Source organism: Meleagris gallopavo, chromosome 2 (genome assembly GCF_000146605.3).
Source record: "Meleagris gallopavo isolate NT-WF06-2002-E0010 breed Aviagen turkey brand Nicholas breeding stock chromosome 2, Turkey_5.1, whole genome shotgun sequence".
Taxonomy (NCBI): Eukaryota; Metazoa; Chordata; class Aves; order Galliformes; family Phasianidae; genus Meleagris; species Meleagris gallopavo.
Genome location: NC_015012.2, coordinates 106,530,917 through 106,549,597, shown reverse-complemented (window position 1 = coordinate 106,549,597; position 18,681 = coordinate 106,530,917). Strand labels below are relative to the sequence as shown.

Here is an 18,681-nt window from a genome sequence, read left to right as displayed (position 1 = left end):
CATGAATACATTTATGTCCCCAGGCTTTGTAGTGCCATGCCGTGTGAGTAACCTGACGCACTGAGCAGTCTCCCTTAAGTTAAATGGCAGTAACTTACTCAGAGATAAAAGATCTTACAGGATTAGGCCTTAAACGTTGATTCCAGGCCAGATCTGCAGCAGGTATAAATCACCGCAGGTAATTTTCACCAGCTGAAATTCTGGCCCGAAGCCCGTGAGTCATGTTGTTATTTTTTCACATTGTAAATTCTCGCTGTTTCTTATTTATGTTGCTTTAGCACTGTGAGGCACTTGTCAGGTGCCAGGACCACATCGTGCTTGTCACCCTTCAGAGATGCAAAAGATCCTTCTTGCCCTGGAGCTTCTGCAGTTCAAATAACATGCAAATGTGTGTACAGTCATCCAGTTTTCTATAAGTGCATTGTTGCAATCACATTTTTTTACTAACCTGCAGGTAAAGTGTAAGAACGCAAAGTCTGTGCCCCAAGTTGATGTTTTCAAGTACAGACTTTGCTCTTTGCTTTGTGTCACGTCTAAGCGGAATTTTACATCTTCAGTTCCTTGAAGCCAGCAGCAGTGTGGGACAAGGGCTTTCACAGCTGAAGGCCCAAGACTTATCTCCACTGTGGCACTCCATCTGAGACATATCAGAATGAGAATCTGCACCTAAATGAACCTGAAGTAAGAAGAATCTTAACAGTGGCTGAATATCTCACCTGTTTTGAGTAGTTTTGAATTTTTATTTTGTTACCTTGCTTTTGTTTAATAGCCATTGACAGTGAATGTTTCTAAATAATTCTTTCTGGCCATTCACTCCTTCTTTTTGGCACAGCCCTTGAAAGAGGTTTGGTGAAGGCTCTGAAGAAGCTGGATGATTATCTGAGAACCCCTCTGCCAGAGGAGATTGATGCAAACAGCACTGAAGAAGAGAAGGTGTCCAAACGCAAGTTTCTGGATGGAGATGACCTCACCCTTGCTGACTGCAACCTTCTGCCCAAACTCCATGTTGTCAAGGTAAAAGATATCATGTGATGGACAAAGAAGCCTTATTTGGTAGGGAAGTGCTCCGGTTCAAATATTTTGAGTGTTTGTGCTGCATGGTAGGCTAACACATATGTATTTACCCACTCCCTCTCATGGATAAGAAAATGAGTGATATATGAAGTGCACAGAGTGAAGTCCCTTCCATTGCTCCAACAGCCAAGTGTCAAGCCAACAGATTTTTCAGCAGAGGTATCTTAAGTGCTAAGGAAACAGGATTTGACACACATTCTTCTCAGTATTTCCTGTAAGTTAACTTAAACCATTTTGTATTTAGTATGTGGGAAAATTGTCCCATCAGTAGTCAGTAGCAAAGACAGTGTTAAGATTTGGGTGTCCTTTCTCTTTGTTTTTACACTGCTGCTGGGAAAAGTCATCTTTCATATTAATTACATATATTTCATATATTACTTCGGTTCCCACCCACTTGTGACTTAAGAGAGACAGTGTGTCTTTGGGGGCAGTGTTTGTTCCAGCTGGTGTTTCACATAGAGAAATTAACAAATCAGTGTCACAGCTGAAGTCCAGGATTTAAGATATACAGTGGTTGCTGGTACAGCGCAAATGATGTGCATCATCTTGACTTGTAAATGTTTCATTTATCTAATTTATTGGATTGCATCTTTCTTTAGAATAAAGCAAGTACCTGGCAGACCTTGGCAAGCAAGAAAACTAGTAATTAAAACCAAGACATGTGTCTAATTTGGCTTTCTGAGCCAAAACATAAACTGAGCCTAGGAGCTGACGGCACACATGCAGTAAGATAGATAAAAGTGCATAAGTCACCAGGTGAGAGCTGCAATAACATCCTCCCAGCTGTAGCTCTTTCTTTGGCTCATTTTGATTGGTGACTTTGGATTCACACAGTACAAAATCAAATGGTTCCTGTTTCACTGTGACAAAATGAAAGAAGTCAAACGAGAACTAAAATATTTCTCAGACAAGCATAACCACAGGATATTATCTGAAAAGCATTTTACAGATGTAAGAAAAGGGTAAATTATCAAGAGTTTTTCACTTGATGAAAGATGTATGCTGGAAATTGTGAAAATCTTGACTTGAGCTGCCCAGCAGGTTTTATCTTCCCCATGTGTGTGTGAAACACCATTGAAGGCAAGAATGCTTAATTAAATGCAGTTTAAGGCAGGATGAGGCGTTACATATACCAAGTGGATCCTGGTAATAAAAGCAAATCAAATCATAGTCATTTCTGAGAACATGACTGTCCTGCGAAAGCTGAGATGGAAAACAGCTCTACCATGTGCTTTTAAAATAAAGGGGAACTCTGTGCCACATATGTATGTAATTTATGCTCAGGAACAATTTTATACTGTCAGAAAAATTAGAGATTGGAAGCACTCATCAAATCAGCTAATCCGTCCCTTCCTATCAGCTAGTTCATTCTGTCACCACAGGATTATTCTATATGGTATGTTCTTACAGGGAAACTGAAATGTCCCAATCCAGCAAGCTGCCTAACCAACCAGCTAGCTTTAAACACAGATTAGTCCCTTGGACTTCAATGGGACCATACAGGTGCTTAAAATTAAGTATGCACTTAAATATTTTGCTGAATAAGGGCCTGAACATTTTGAGAAATTGAGAATTTCCCTTGATGGACAATTTCCGAGTCTAACAACTCTTGAAATAACCATTTTCTTTCTCCAGTTTATACTAATAGTCCTGTTCCTAATGTCTGCTAAATCATCTTGGTTCCTCGACCATGGTACCCATACCATGCCAAATCTTTTCTTTGTGAGAACAAGGACACAGCCTTCCAACAGCTGTAGGCAGTTATGTCTTCTGACTTTGTTGGCCAAATAAAATATATTACGTATGTTAAAAAAAAATAAAAATAGTAAATATATAATGTAATATGTTGAATATGGTACTCAGTTTTAAAATGCATTATATATTAACTGCTACTAATGCCTTTCCCCTAAATCTATATATTTTTCATTCAGCTATAAGATCTCTTCTTTGGCATCTCACTGTTAAGAACTGATGTGCACAGGACTGGTGGAAAACACCTGAAAATAGTAGTAAAATTAATGAACTTTAGGTGCCTTAAAATGCACAATTTGGTGATAGTTGCCAGGCAATTTTATTGAAGTGCCCTTAGGCCAGATGGTGTCCTTGCAAAACGTGGGATCACCAATGGGCCTTTTCAAGATGTTCTATTCTAAATCCAAGTGTCCCCAAGAATTTAAAAGAAAATAGAATTATAGAATGGTTTGGGTTGGAAGGGATGTTTAAAGATCGTGGGCAGAGACATTCGATCAGGTTACTCAAAGGCCTGTCCAACCCAGTACTTCAAATGATGGAACACAGTTCCTCTGGACAACCTGTTCTAGCGTCTGATCACCTATTTGTCTCCTTTGCTGTTAATTATACTACAAGAAAGAGTAAGAAGCTCTCTGAAATGCCATCAGGGGATGTATCACCAGCAGATGCTTTCTTGTTTTTCTTCTTTTTCCTTTGGTTTAGATTGTTGCAAAGAAATACCGCAACTTCGAGTTCCCAACGGAGATGACGGGGCTGTGGCGGTACCTGAAGAACGCGTACGCCAGGGATGAGTTCACTAACACCTGTGCAGCAGACAAAGAAATTGAGCAAGCCTATGCGGATGTGGCCAAACGGCTCAGCAAGTCCTAACTGACCCCAGCAGTGGCTCAGCATCCCTGGCAGATTCCTGTTTTGTAGACTTTTCTCCTTGTTGCCTTAAGATATACCTTATCATTATGCTATCTGGTCGGCATCCCTATGATTTCACCTGTTCAGGAGTATTGGTCAGGGATAGACATGCTTCTCCCTGGAGGAAGGAGAAGGCAGCTCTAGTGTAGGGGGTGGAGACCCTTTGAAATCTGAACCTACGATCTGACACAACTAGTATTACTCATAATCAGTATTGGAAATGACTCCGCTGTATTAGTTTCTTGTTTTGTGTTGGGGTATGTCACCACCTGTTTTCTTTGGAGTTATAACAGTAGTATGTTAGCTTAAATTTCAAGCAAGTCAGTTAGGAACACATAGAACTGCTTCTTCTGCTGATTATTTCAAGGGCGCTTTGTTTTCCCATTGCTATTGAAACCTGTGAGGAAGGAACAAAATTTGTGAGAGAGGCAAAAGGAAAGAGTTTGACCCTAGGGGAGTAAAGCTCTTAGCAGTTGTATTTTTAAACCTCTCTGAAAGCATTTTCTGTCTTAGAAGGCCCAAGTGTTTGTAGGACATTTATTTTTAACTTGGCACAAGAGGGGAAAGCCTAAGCAAATATGTCAGACTTGCAGATGCTCCTTTGCATAAAATTTGTATGATGCTGCTGGATCTAGAGGTGTAAAGCAAAAGAGAGTGAATGGGCAATTGAGCAGGAAGCCCTTGGAAGAGGCTAATGCCAAAATGGCCAGTGGATCTGACATTTGGGAGAGACAGCATTAATAACGGGGCAATACATTGAGTCAAGCCCACAGCCCAAACTGGCACAGCTAACCAAACCATGCAGAACATTGTCATCCTGGCTCCGTGGCTGCCAGTTCCTTTCTGCTGCTATCTTGGGAAGCGTGGCTAGGCAGGAACAAGCTTTGGGCTCCAGATGGGTTGCCTTCAGGCAGCCATCATCCTGCCCAGGGAGCAGTGCGCTCTGAGAAAGGGACAGGCTGGGACAGGGAGACCCATTTCCATCCTGAAAGCTGGTGAGCAGGTGAGGAGGAAGCCTGCATGCTGCCTTAGTCCTGCTCCCCCAAGGTTCACCAGTCCAGGTTAAATGATTCAGGATTGTTTTCTGAGACCGATTATTTCTTTCAATCCGGAACATCTGCCCGACACAATTTGCTTTAAAGTAGTGATTATGTGCACATTACTTTAGTAAATCCAGAACGACAGCCCTTTTGCATAAAACTCACATGTATGATGGTGAACATGAAACATTTCAGTTTGGGACTATTTGAAGACAAACGAAAGCTGAGCTCTTGGCTGGCATGGCTCTCCTTATCTCAGGGCTGAGCCCTGACTGAGGGGAGCCTGGGGGCAGTGGGCTGAGGCCAGGGGAACCCTGCAGTGAGCTGTCTGCAGCCTGAGAGCCAAGAGATGGATCCACGGCCACCGCTGCATGACAGTGATGAATGTCTGGTGGGATTTTTCCCCTTCTCATGCTCACCCAGCTGGGAGCAGGATACAGTTTGCTTGTTGTTGACTATTGTTTCGCACGCAGTGATCAGTTTGTTCTGAGCTTTCCAAAACCTCAGAACTCCCAGGCCTTCCCCTGAAAGGGGCTATGTTAGAAGTGGCTGGATTGGGGGGCAAAGACTGCATGAAATCAGCTGGCTCAGAGGGTGCTGATAGCAGCCAACAAAGCCTCAGGAGCTTAGCAGTGTCTGCACAGGCACATGTGGCTACGTTAAAAAAAAAACAAAACAAACAGCACTTCTTCATGAGTTTGGAATGACTTGTGATGTTATTTTATTTTTTAATTTTAGATTGAGGCGATTATTTATTTATTCTGATCCACTCGGTCCTTTCTGCCTGCCTTTTGCTTTTGGTTTGCGCTCAGCGCGCTGCTCAGGATGGTATTAACAGCACTGTATGATCTCATTTGGTAGGGAGAAGCTGCTGTGTGATGAACAGCCTCTGGGCTGGATTTTGGCTGGCAGCACCCCTTGGCCAGGAGCAGCTTTTTGCAGTTGCTGTTGGCCCGGTTTGCACGCAGTTGGTGGCACAGTGGCAGTGATGTTGGAATGAAGGTGCAGAGGCAGACGCAGCTCTTGTTCTGTGCTCCCTGTGGTTAGCTCCTTACAGAAGGCAGTGCTCACCTGCAGCTGAGTGGGGTGAGTGAGGCAGTCGGGGTCTGCCCTGATTTTGGCCATCTTTGAACCCTCATTCCTGAATCCCATGCTTCTAAAATGTTCTACCTGTCTGACTTTTTTTTTTGCTAGAAGAGGGCCAAATCACCATCCTTTGGTCTCAGCATGCCGCAAGTTGCATCTGTTTTTTAAAAAATGATGTTTAGAAATGGGTGGGCTCATAGCAAAAGGAAAATGACCTGTTGGTGCAATGAGTTTTTTGGTTAGATGTTCTTAAAATCCTTTTTCGATTTGATTAGAAAACTGAAAACCCCCGTGCTACCGTCCTTTTAATTGGCAATACAAAATCAAAATATTTTCACTTTCTGAGCAACACCGCAAAGAGAAATAAAAATCTGGACAAAATGTATTGATAGATATGAGAAGGAATAAGAGGAAAGAAATGAAACTGGTTTTCCATCAGCTGTAGTGCCCATTCTGGGGGAATTTACGTCTGGCTCTGCATCCTAACTGTGCATTTTGTTCATCACTCTATTATAGGCTGATCCAAGATCACGGACAGGTTCAAGCATTGCCTGACCTTTGGGTTTGCAGGTTCATGCTGTCAGGTCTGTAACTTCTGCTCACCTTTGTGCTTTGTGCTTTGTGCCATAGGCAGAAGCAGGAAGCACTGGAAATCCTATATAGAAAAGTTTGAGTCCTACACATACTGAATTTGAGCTCAGTACTCCTGACTCAGGATCCATCACCATCAAGATTTTAAGGGGCTCCAGACTCCTTTAGGCAGGGTATTTTCAGTGACCTCCCATTGTATTTAGAATTTTAAGTAATAAATATTAATCATACAGGATTGTATGTCTACATTGGCAAGGCAGCATTTCTGAAAAGAATCTAAGTGACAAGACAGACATTGCAGATTTACAATAACTTTGTTCATAAATTTTTTGCAAGATGTAAAGAAAGACATAGTGCAGGGGGGGAAGAAGCCAACAATATGGATTTAATCATCTACATTTCAGAAATGCAGACCAAATGTCTGTAAAGATGTCCATTTCATCCAAACATTTCTTAGATATTTATTTCAAAGCTCCCTGTTCAGTCAATCCAACACTCCATTCATATTGGAACTAATATTGATTTCTCTTCTATTACCAGCGATACGGGAGTGTTAAAGGATCCCATATACAAGTTACTCTTGTTTTTTGTTAGACTTTTTTCAGTTGCCAAGAGGTCATCTTGCTATGCAGGTAAGACCAAGGGAGTGCCTGTTTCAGGACTGCTTAAAAGAAAGCTTCCGACAGACATTTTTTTCCACCAGAAAGACTCTTGTAAAGGTATTTCTTTATCAGGAGTGTTGTGGACTATTGAGCTATGGGTTACAAGCTCTTCTCCTATGTTTGCATCAGCTGAAAACCACCGCCAGGGAGGAATTATGGTCTGTATTGCAAAGAAGCTAGACATCTTTGTTTCCTGCCATGTTGTGCAGAGCGGTAATTTTGAGTATGTATTTATTCTATTTTGACCCCCAGACAGCTTTTCTCATCCCTTGTACCCACAGAAAGTCAGCTCCAGGTTACCCATAACCATGCTTCCATCCTTCAGTGCCAATTCAGTAGAGTGCCCATGGATGGGCACACAAAGAAGGGCATTTTAGGACAACCCATCTGCCTGGTGGGATGGCAACCAAAGGTCATTGCTTCCAGCAGGGATCCCACCACTGTCCCAGCAGAAAAAGTGAGAAGCAAAGAGAGTCTCTCTTTCTGAAGTGACCATGTTTGGCTCACCACTGAGTTTGGGGTATTGCTAAAATGTAGGGGTTGGAAATCTCACTCATTTGAAACCCTAAGGGCACATGGAAGCACACAGTTTGTAAAATGAATTGGTGTTTTAAACAGGGAAGTAAACCCAAAGCCCATTGTCCTCCTTCACTTGTATTCTTTTAGGCACTGGGAAGTTTGCAGTTGTTTATTATTCTGCTAGATATATTCTTGAATAGCTTTTCATATTAAGAAATATTTTCCAGTAAGATCTTTGCCTTTCTACTCAATCTTTCAACTCCTCATTAATTTTGATGTCTGTGATGACCAAATGATTCCAGAGGAGGCAGGAAAGCTGGGAGGCTTGTACTTGTTGAGAAGTTGAAGGAGGTAATGATTTTTTGGAGAAAACAGTGTTCAAAGCATTTTTTTAACAATCTGTCTTTTCATCTGGGATACTTTAACCAAAAATGATGGTCTGTTTAGTCTGGGCTCTGATTTTAAGCTGGGACCTGGAACAGTCACCGTGTTCAAGATGGCTTTGCTGAGGGATTTCCCCCAGATACATAGGGATGTTCCCTCTTGGTCACAAAATGACCCATTTCCTTCGTCGGGATCTTCTGGTCTGTGTTGGTGCTAAATTACCACACTCCATTAACTTTGTGCTGGGCAGTGAAAACGGGTCCTACCACCTCCTCTCCTCTTCTGTGCAGGGAAAGAAAAGAGCAGTGACCTGCTTTACTTCCTTGTCCCCCATCCCAAGCAACACTTCAGCCCCAAGGGAGCACAGGGTCCTGCCCAACACTGGTATCCAAAACCTGAAGACCCCCACATCCCTCACCAGGCAGCATTTCATAGCCCACAGCAGTCTTGCAGCCCCTTGCTCCCCTCTTGGCCCAAACCATCCCCTTTCAACATTTATCAGAGAGATGCTCACACTGGCAGTATCCCGGGGGATGTGCACCAGCTGAGCAGCTCTGAGGGGTGCCATTGGCCCAGCCCAGAAGGTGATGGCTGCACTGCTGGGGGATGGCCACCCCTGCCCAGCAGTCCCCCACTGGTGGTTCAGTGTTTGGTAGGAAATGCTGATGTCAGCTCTGCCATGCTCTCAGCCAGCAGTGCTGCTCCACAAGCAGAGCTGTCTATGCCACCTCTTGCTGCCCCAGCTCAATGCCCTGAAGGATGTTAGTGGTTAGTGCTGAACGAGTGCTTGCCTGCGCTTGCACTTGCAGGACTGGGGCCTGAAAGTCATGGCAGGAAAGCCTCTATCAATGAAGCTGTTATTATCCTGTTTCCTTTGAAATCCATGGCAGAATTCCCAGAGGGGAAATTCCCAGTAGGAGTTCCCGTTAGAGCCCAAGTCTACACCATGATGAAGCTGTTTGAGGTGTGATGTTCTTGGAGAACTGCAAACACTCAGAGAAACATGGAACCAGCAACAGCATACGGAGTCTCACTGCAGAAGCAGCACCAAAGACCCCATTCTGTCCCAGTTCTAACTGAGGGACGCCACCAGTGCTGTCAGAACCATGCTGGTGGAGCCCTGGGGTTTTGGGGCAGAGCCCTGCTGGCAGTGTGATGCCAAGCCGTGTTCTGCTGCATCTCCCTCCCACAGGCAGTGAGCTGCCTGCCCCATTCCTATTCTGATACGGCTTGTCTAACGAAAGCTGAGGAGGGTGGGGGATTTATTTTGTCTTAATGTATATACTCACATTGTAAAAACAATCCAAAAACTCCTTAGTGGTTCTCCACATGATGCTGTCAGTTCTCACCACAGGGTAGAATTTGTTGGTAGAAATTAAATGAAATTAAATTAAAACAGAAAAGCTTGGCTGCTGCTGATAGGTACTACTGGAAGCCCTGAAAGCAGTGTGCAGTGTAGAAGCATAGCAGGAGTGAACAGCCCCCAATTCCTCGGTTTGCTTATGTTTTGCAGCATCACTGCAGCCCATTCTCCTGCACTGTTGCTAATTCCCTGTCTCTCTATGTCTATATCTGAAAATTTTGGGAAATAGGTATGGGCACCACATTCATCTTTTTCCCCTTTTCTTTCCCCCATCAAATCAATCCCTTTAGTTTGGATGTATATGACAGGTAAGGAGCGTTTCCAAACAGGAGATATCTCAGCTTTTTCATTTAGGAATTTTTTAAGAGCTTTGGGGTAATGAGAGGTTATCGCCATCTTTGGGAATAAACTGTACTATAAAGCATATATAGGAGTCTGATTCTGACCGAATGGCTTAAGCGAGGCAGCATATAGTTCATTTTGAAGAGTCTGCTTAGGACTGAGCAAGCAGAATAATCCACGCTTTGCAGTAAAAACTTAAAGTCTGGTTCAAGTCTCAGTTTTTCGTTGGTTGTTTTGGTGTTTTTTGGGGATTACTTTCTGTACAACACTTTGCTTAGAATCACAGAATCATGGAATATCCCAAGCTGGAAGAGACCTGTAAGGATCATTGAGTCCTACTCCCAGAAACAGCATCTGTTCTATGTATAGGCATTTTATTACGAGGAATGCCTCCTCCCTGGAAGCACTCAAGGCCAGGCTGGATGGGGCTGTGAGCAAACTGGTCTAATGGGAGGAGTCCCTCCCTACAGCAGGAGGTTGGAACTGGATGTTCGTAAAGGTCCCTTCCTATCAAGCCGTTCTATGATTCTGTGATTCTATTATGTAATGGCATTATTTAATTCAACAGTTCTGTAAGAGTGTGTTGGGACGGAAGGTGGCACAAGGTGAACTGCTCCTGAAATGATGCTGTTGTAGGCTGAGCCCTTGGGTTTGTTCCCTGTGCAGTGGACACAAGCAGTGCCACGGGTCGTGCAGAGGCAGGAGCTGCTGACCTGCCTCCCGTGCTGCCAGGAATGGGGTTTTGTCAGCACTGGGAAATAGGGGTGAAAAAAACCTGGCCCCATCTCTCCTTCCCTGTGCAATGCTGACTGCTTGTGTACGTGGCTGTGTTTTCAGAGCTTGTGAAGCCGTTCCCAATAGCTGCTTGCTTTGCTTTCTGGGGAACAGGTCCTCATCTGTGCAAATCCTTACAGCAATCACCCTATCCCTTTTTCTTTTTCCCTGTAAATTCTATTTTTTTAAGAGTCCTGCTCTATACCGCCTAGCAAGTTCTGATCCACCGATTGACAGATTTATCTTCCTTGTCTGACTGTTTCCAATTCCAAAGCCTGAAGATCAAAACCAAGTTGCGTAGTGAGATCTGAGGGTGAGCAGAAATGCTGTTTTGTTTTCCTCAGAAACCACTCAGTTCCAAATCCTGACTCCAATCCTGGTTAGTGAGGGGGGTCTGAGGCTGAAGGAGAGGAAGAGGAGCCCGCTGCACACGATGCTGTCCCTCCAGTGAGGGAGGAGGAGGAACCAGTCTGGGAGTCCTCAGAGGTGTATGGACAAGTTTTCACTCCTGCATGTGAAATCAGTCTATGCAGGGACATGAGTGGCCCCAACCTGCCCCAGAGCTGCTTAAAAACATCAGTGATATTAAAAAGCTAAAGTTGGGATGGAATAATACCCTCAGGACACAGCACAGACAAAAAGTGACTCAAAGACACTCCAATTCTTAGCTATCAGTCCAGACCCATCTTAAGGGCTGGATTTCTTCCACCAAAATGTCATTAGTCTCAGAAACACCTCATTGTTGTTGGGGTCTGCCAGTCTGCTGGGGGAAAGCAAAATCAGGGGTTCCTAAAGACTGATTCTTCAGTTGGATCTGGTGAGCTTCAGAGCCATCTGTTTGTAAACAACTCCTTGATAGAGCTTGGCTGTGGAAAGTGACTGTGCATGGGAGGGTCTCCATCAGGTCAGGCAGGTAATCCATCTCTTCTCATACCCCTGGTTTTCCACTGAGGCACATCCTAAGGGAGAATTTTAGATCAGACGGCACCCTTTGCAGTAGAACTCTTTATTTCCTCTCCATATGTACAGCTGCTAGCGTGGCAGGAGTCTGATTAGAGCCTTTGTGTGCTGCTCTAACACTCAGAACATATAATAGGAATAATGTAATTAAAATGTCATTGCAGTTTGCCTTTAGCATAATGATTGCTTGGCTGTACTGTCACCTGTGAATAAAGTCAATGTCCTTTTTGTATCATAGGGAGTATATTTTATTATTGAAGAAACAGTTTAATTTTTAAGATTAAATTGACAAGTATCAGCTTATTGTTTCATTGTAAGCCTAAACAAGCAAATATTTCTTTTGTAGCCTTCAAATGAGTATGTGTTAAATGAAGAAATCCACCTTCCTGAATTGGAGCTGTTTATAGTCTGATATTCCGGGAGTGATTAACACTTGGTAATTTGAATAAAAGTGGTTTATTTTCTCATTGGGTTATTCCTGGACTTTTGTTTAAATTGCTAACTGTTGGTTTTATTAACCAGAAACGTACCCTTGGCTCTAGGAGTGGCTGCAGAGAGAAAGTGTGCCTATAGCTGTACTCACCTGTGGAACTTGGGTGGAGTAGAAGTGAAGGACAGTCAGCTGCAGCTATGTCAGCAGAAGCAGGAGCAGGTAAAAGCATTGGTGCCATATGATTGTACAGCTCTGGGGTAGTGTCCAAGCACAGCACAGCAGATCTGAGAGCTGATGGTGTTATAATACAGCTCTGTCAAATAGTGGATGGAGTGAAATGGGCTGTTATTGTTCAGTTTTTCTCATTTCATAGGGTAGGGTTTCCTGATGAAGTAATCCAGCAGCAAGTCTAAAGCAAACAAGGAAAAATACCATTTTCAAAGTGCAGTTGAGCTTTGGAGCCTTTTACCAGCAGAAACTTTGCAGAGCAGAATGAACATGGGGTTCAAATAGGGATATGATAACGTTCTGAAAAATAGACCATTAAAGTTGTTAAACATGATAGTTTGGGTGGAATCCCCAGGTTAAGACGTTCCTAAATATGTGGGCTGGGACAGGGCCCAGATGGAGCGTGTTTTCACCTGCCGTATTTCATATGTTGCTTCTTATATTGCTTCTGTTGCTCTTGCTGCGAGAGGTTGGACACAGCCGAGGAAGGGCTGGGTGGCGCAGCTCCAGATTGCCGGTCTGGTGGTGTGATGCACAAATGTGTAGAATTACAAATTTTATTGCGGCGCAACGTTTTGAATTTAGCTTCCCCAAAGCAAACCACTTCCAGAGAGGCATTAGAGACATCTGAGTCTCCCGGAGCAAACAGCAGGCAGTCACCATCCGTCTGAAACAACAAGGGCTCATAATGCAGCAGCTAAAATGAGAAGGGAATGTGTTGGATTCCTCCTGGTTGATATTTCAACGTTTTTTCCTAGGCATCAGACTAGACCCTGTTGGCCACATCTCTCTTGCAGTAATCTGTGATATGAGAATGTATTTCCAAGCCCATGCTCATGAGTGTTGGTGGGATGTTCCTGCTTGGTTCATTGCGTTTGCACAAAGAGTTCATCTCTGAGGATGACCAGCACCGAAGGGTGATGAGGCTCCTGGGGTCTGTCGTGCTGAGCGGGCACAAAAGCTTGTCCATGACAGTGTTCTTTTGGTGCTTGCTTTACTACAAATAGGTAGGTACAGCTCCAGTTACATAAGCAAACCTGACACTTCTGTAGGTGGTGTTTTACAGCAGGGAGTGCATTGGATCCGTTAGACCCTGTGTACAACAAGAGCTTTTATGTGTGTGAGTGGTTTTAATTGTAGACCCGATTGAAAATGGGGGGATTGGCAATCTGAATCACCCATTACTTTTCCTGTCTGATTTGTTTCATTCCTTACGCATCTCCTTTGCACAAACGGAAGCTTCCTCTATTTCAGCCTATTATCAGCCTCACCGTCCTTCTGGTTGTTTTTTGGTCATTTAGTCGTTGGATTGCTCCTTACCCAACTAATCCCTCCTTAGCTGCTCCACGGAGCTGCTGGCACTTCTTCCCTCAGGGGTGGGCTGGAGGAAGCTTTGTCAGCAAGCAATTCATTTGCTTTCTCTTTATGTCACCTCCATACCTGCTGTAACGCCTGCACAACCCATCAGACATGCTGCTATCAGCCCAGACTGCGCCAGCCAAGAATTTAGGCCTTTCAGGTGCCATCCATCCTTCATCTCCCACATGCCTTCCCTCTCGTGAGCCCCGCAGATGCCTTTAATTGCCAGCCACCGCTCCTGGCTCTCCGAGGAGCAGCAAAGGAATCATGGAGTCCCTTTGGCGAAGGATGAAACAAAGGGGCCCAGCGGCGTTATGACTTTTTCTTGCACTGAATTGGCTTTGGGAAGAATGGGCTCTTTCCTCCCGTTAGATAAGCACAGAAATCTTAAGCAGATGCTTGCAAAACATCAAACAAATATATACTTCTAAAAAAATAAATATGGGCTCTACCCACATGCCCCATAATCTGGCCAATATTCAGACACCGCTAACAGCATCTAGGCTTTCCCCAGGGAAGCGTGGAGGAAAAGGAAAACCCTGCAGCGTGGTGATGTTTCCAGGCTGGTTTTCTCTGCATCACTGGGACGTTCCCACTCTGCTCTTCTGCAGCTGGAGGGAGACACAGCCCTGCAATGTGTCCACACTGCGGGGGCTTTCATCTGTTTCAGCATTGCTTTAGATAAGCAGTGCGGAAAGCGAAGGGGAATTTCGTGCCATAGGGAAGAAGGTGCAGTAGTGTGGAAAGCCCATGTTGGGAAAAAAAAAAAGCAAAAAAAAAAAATATCAGAGAGAATGAGGGCGTAGTTCTAATAGTTCTAGTTCCCCCAACATAGGAAAACTGCAGTGCCATTTGTTGCTTGGCAATGTGTGGTGCTGAACCTTCTTTACCCCTTAGTAGTCAGCCCAGAAGATCTTCCAAATAGTCCTGGCATCATGTGTTTTCCACAGCAGTACTGTTGGCAAGTGCTTCACTTACACTGGGCAAGGGCTTTAAATGAAGAGGACAGGTGGACAGGTTTAGATTAGACATTAGGGAGAAATCCTAATGGGATGCCCTGGCACTGCTGCCCAGAGCTGTGGGTGCTCCTTCTTAAAGTGGATGGCTGCTTGTAAGGAACAGTCTCTGGATGATGGGCACAGATGAACTTGGAAGGGTGTATATGAATATACACTAAGTAGTACAGGCAAGTATTTGGCAGTTCCCACTGCCTTCAGGTGCAGCAGGGGGTGCTCAGTGCCTCTGCACTGTGCATGGTGCCACCTCACGTTGTGGGGCCACCAGGATGCTCATATATAAAAAGTAGGAAATTCAGGTCAAATAAACAATATTTCCCCTTTCCTATCATTGGAGTGTTTGACTTTGCAACTACGGTGAATGTCGTGTGTCATTCTTTTTTTTTTTTTCAATATGAAATACTTTGTGTGCACATGCACCCAAATGTGCATTTATCCACACACATAGCTCAGAGCAGCATTTTAACTCAGGATATCTGCAGTGCTCACAGAAAACTGGTGCATTTGGTGTGTGAAAGGGACCAGCTGCCTCTTGCCACTCATCCTGGGGGGGAGGTACCTCATATCACAGCAGGACTCTCGCTGCTGTATGCATTCAGGCAGGACCATCAGTAATCCCTTGCCACAAGGTATAGCTCCCCAGGACAGCACATGGGATGCCCCTCTCTGCATCCAGCCCACAGAGCACTCCTATTCACGGTGTATGGGCTTCAGTTCTTTATTCATCAAGCAGCAGCTTTAGCTTTTCATTGTCAGCATTGAACTAATCAGAAAGGGGAGCATGGGAAGGGTGGGGACCGGAAAAGAGGAGTTTGTGGGAACATAACGACGTTAAAGAAAAAATTCTGCTTGCTGTCAGTTAAGTCTCCCCATTAGTTACCTCTACCATTATGGATTCATTTTAAGATCCAGACTTCAATATACATAACTTTAAATCACTAACATCCTTCATGGCTCTGTGATTTGCTGGTTCCATATGTAGCCTCTTGGCCCATTGCATTGGCATCGGTTCAATTCCTGTTCTTCCTTTGGGTTACGGTTTCCTTTCTTTGATGGGGAGGGGTAGAAGAGGGAGAGAGAAAAAGGGGATGGTGAGTTGGAAGGCAAGTGACGGAGGACAGAGACGGGATGAGAGGGAAGAAGAGGAGCAGAAGAAAAAGAAGCGATGCAGACGGAGAGAAGTGGTTTAAGGAAGAAGTAAAGAAACAGTGAAAAAAAAAGAAAAAATAAGCAGAAAGAGGAAAACAATGAGAAATGCCATCATGAGCAGCCATCCCTTTCCCAATGCCTGCAGTGCGTGCCATGCTGCTCCCGTCCCACTGCATACAGTCCCTGCCTAAACTTTACAATTGAGCTCCCTGTGATTTGCTCGGGGCCTGGGCTGACAGCTGTATTGAATTTTGGTTTATTGTGTGATTTATCAGGGCCGTCAATGGGCATTTGGATGATTTAGTGCTGCAAAAATACCTTGGAATGCGACGTGCAGCAATATCTGCATTATTAATAACAATAATAATAAAGATAAATGTCCCTCCCCAGAGCTTCTGATGGCCGTGCCACTCAATTTAACATTTTAACAGTGGCATGTGGCCTCTCCGTGGCACCTGGTAACGCCTGATGGATATGAGCAGGCAAAGAAAAGGTTATTTGTCAAACGCTCAGCCTCAACTGTACGGTGTTTGGAAAGCTGCAGGTCAGAGCAGCCTGAGCCGCATTCCTGTCCCTGACATCCAGCGGGACTGAACTTTGTCATGTTATTAAGCTGTCAGCAGCACTGGGGCGTTATTTGGATTTCTGGTGGGAACTCCTTGCACATGGTTGGGGTGCTCTAGTGGGATTATATCAACACCATTGTAAAACACACACAAATGAGCTGTGCTGTAATTACCACATGAAGACCTCGCTTGGCTGGGTTAATCAGCAGAGAATGGGGATACCAGATAAACACAAACGGGCCACCAGGATGTTTATTCCTGTGGCAACAATGCCATTGTTCCCAACAGCCACCAGCCTGGTTCTGGGGCTCCGCTGGCAGCCAAATCCCCAGGCTGCGAGTGCTGTGCACAGAGAAATGAGGCAGGTCTGTACCTCCTCAGGGGGATCGGGGCTGGGAAGGTGCAGAGGCAGCAAGGGAAGTAGGTGATGTGACTTTTGCTGATGTAAAACCTGAAGAAAACCTTTTCTCCACTTCTGCTCTAAGATCCACTTCGCATGAGGCTCTTGGGGCCACCTGGGGAACAGGTCTCCATGCACCCATCCCCATGGTGCGTTCGAAAGGGGAAGGGGCAATGAAGGTGTTATCCATTCCAGCTGGTGCTCAGAAAGGCAGTGGGAAAAGCAGCTGCTTGGGCAGCTCTGGGCTCTTGCTCTGCCTCAGCAAGTCACATTTTAATGGGATGTTGTGGTTTGCTTTAAGGCACAACCCTACTTCAACTGGAAGGGGAAGGACCAACCGGGGTAAGTAAAGAGAGAATACAGTGCTGGTGAGTTACAAGAGAAAGCCAGAGACCGTGGGCTTGGGAAAGAAAGCAAGAGTCAAGGAGACATGCTGGTTCCATGGAGAAGTGTAGGAACATGGAAAAAGTATGAGAGCATTCTCTGAAAAGTTCTTCTCTGGGTCTTTGAGTGTCTCAGTTTCCACTGGCTTCTGGGACCAGGTAGGACATTAGAGACAGAATGACCATGACAATGTCAGTGCTATTTCATTCCTTCTGCTGTTTGCCACCTCTGCCTGTGCTGTGCCACATGTTTGCTCTTGACCTGTCTCATTTATGGGGTTGAGGTCCACTACGTTCACCATTAGCAAAAATGCGATTAATAAATAATACTATCAACTACTTCCCTCCTCATTGCTGACACCACTACAACAGCCAAGGGACTCTTTGCTGCCCTGATGCCATGGGGCTCCAGAGGCATTATCAGTTTTGGTAAACGTGAATGTGCAGCTCACACATCTGCAAGTTACTCCTCAGTTAAGATTTCATCCCAGATGAAAGACATTTTTCAACAAAAAAGATATTCTCATTATAAAATGTAATCTTGTCAGATTTTTCCATTCAAAATTGCTGTTTTGAAAACATGGTCAAATCCCCACCATAATAATTAATCTTGATTTCCTAACCAACATATCAAAGTTAAATATCTCAATTAAAATCAGTATTTGGAAATGAAATTACATTTTAAGTAAGATGACAGTGCAAAAGGAACCATTCCTTCCAGTGCACTGCCATGGGCTGTTTCTGGGTAGCAGTCCTTGCCACCTTGTGTTCCCCAGCCTATTTCACTCTCCTGCTCTCCTCTGACACGTGGGCTGGGTGAACATCTTTCATCTTTGTGTGTACAATGACATGGAATGATGGGGAACCACAACTCATAGCTAGCACCTCGAGGCACGGGTGATACATGGATGGATAAGTTCTTTGCTATGAGAGTGGTGAGGTGCTGGAACAGCTGCCAGAGAGGCTGTGGATGCCCCGTCCATCCCTGGAGGTGTTCAAGGCCAGGTTGGATGGGGCCCTGGGCAGCCTTGGCTGCTGTGAGATGTGGAGGTTGGTGGCCCTGCATGGCACAGGGGGGTTGGAGCTTCGTGATCCTTGAGATCCCTTCTAACCCAAACCGTTCTGTGATTCTATGATGAAGAGGAGGAAGAAATGATTTCTGCTTCAGTTTCTCAGGGGAATTCTGTCTCATTTTTGTTGTCCTCCAAAGCTGACCACTTGCATTGGGTCTTCTGATTCTTCGACTCCCACTTGACAATCCTCATAGTCACGTACTTATCCCCAAATCCAGGCTTGAAGTCAGTAGGATTACTTAGTCTATTCATCTGTGATTGAATTTTTGTGCGTTTGAGGACAAGTTCATTTGGTTTACATAATGAAGCCATTTGCACTGAGTTTAAAAAAAAAACCAAAAATATGAGATCTGGGAGAAGATTAATGCCACCAGATGGGAGTGACATGGCAAGAGAAGCACCTTGAAATAGCTCCATCCTCTGAGGATCACCGTGGCAAATCATGTCTTCTTTGAAGTGTCCCCAGGAGTGCAATCTAAATAGCTAGGGATTGCTGTAAAGATATGTAGATAATAGAATTTCTAATAAGGAGGAGTTCATAGAATTGTAGCATCACAGAATGGCCTGGGTTGCAAAGGCCCACAGCGCTCATCCAGTGCCAACCCCCTGCTGTGTGCA

At 44.6% G+C, this 18,681-nt stretch overlaps 1 protein-coding gene across 1 annotated transcript in view; it reads left to right on the top strand.

Moving 5' to 3' along the window:
• CLIC5 (chloride intracellular channel 5) overlaps window positions 1–11,923 on the top strand; it is a 31,444-nt gene extending 19,521 nt beyond the window's left edge. The window contains exons 4-5 of the mRNA XM_019613408.2: window positions 833–1,014; window positions 3,529–11,923. Coding sequence (XP_019468953.2) covers window positions 833–1,014; window positions 3,529–3,696 — 350 coding nt within the window. The 3' untranslated portion in view covers window positions 3,697–11,923. The remainder of the gene's footprint in view (window positions 1–832; window positions 1,015–3,528) is intronic.
• The last annotated feature ends 6,758 nt before the right edge of the window (window positions 11,924–18,681 follow it).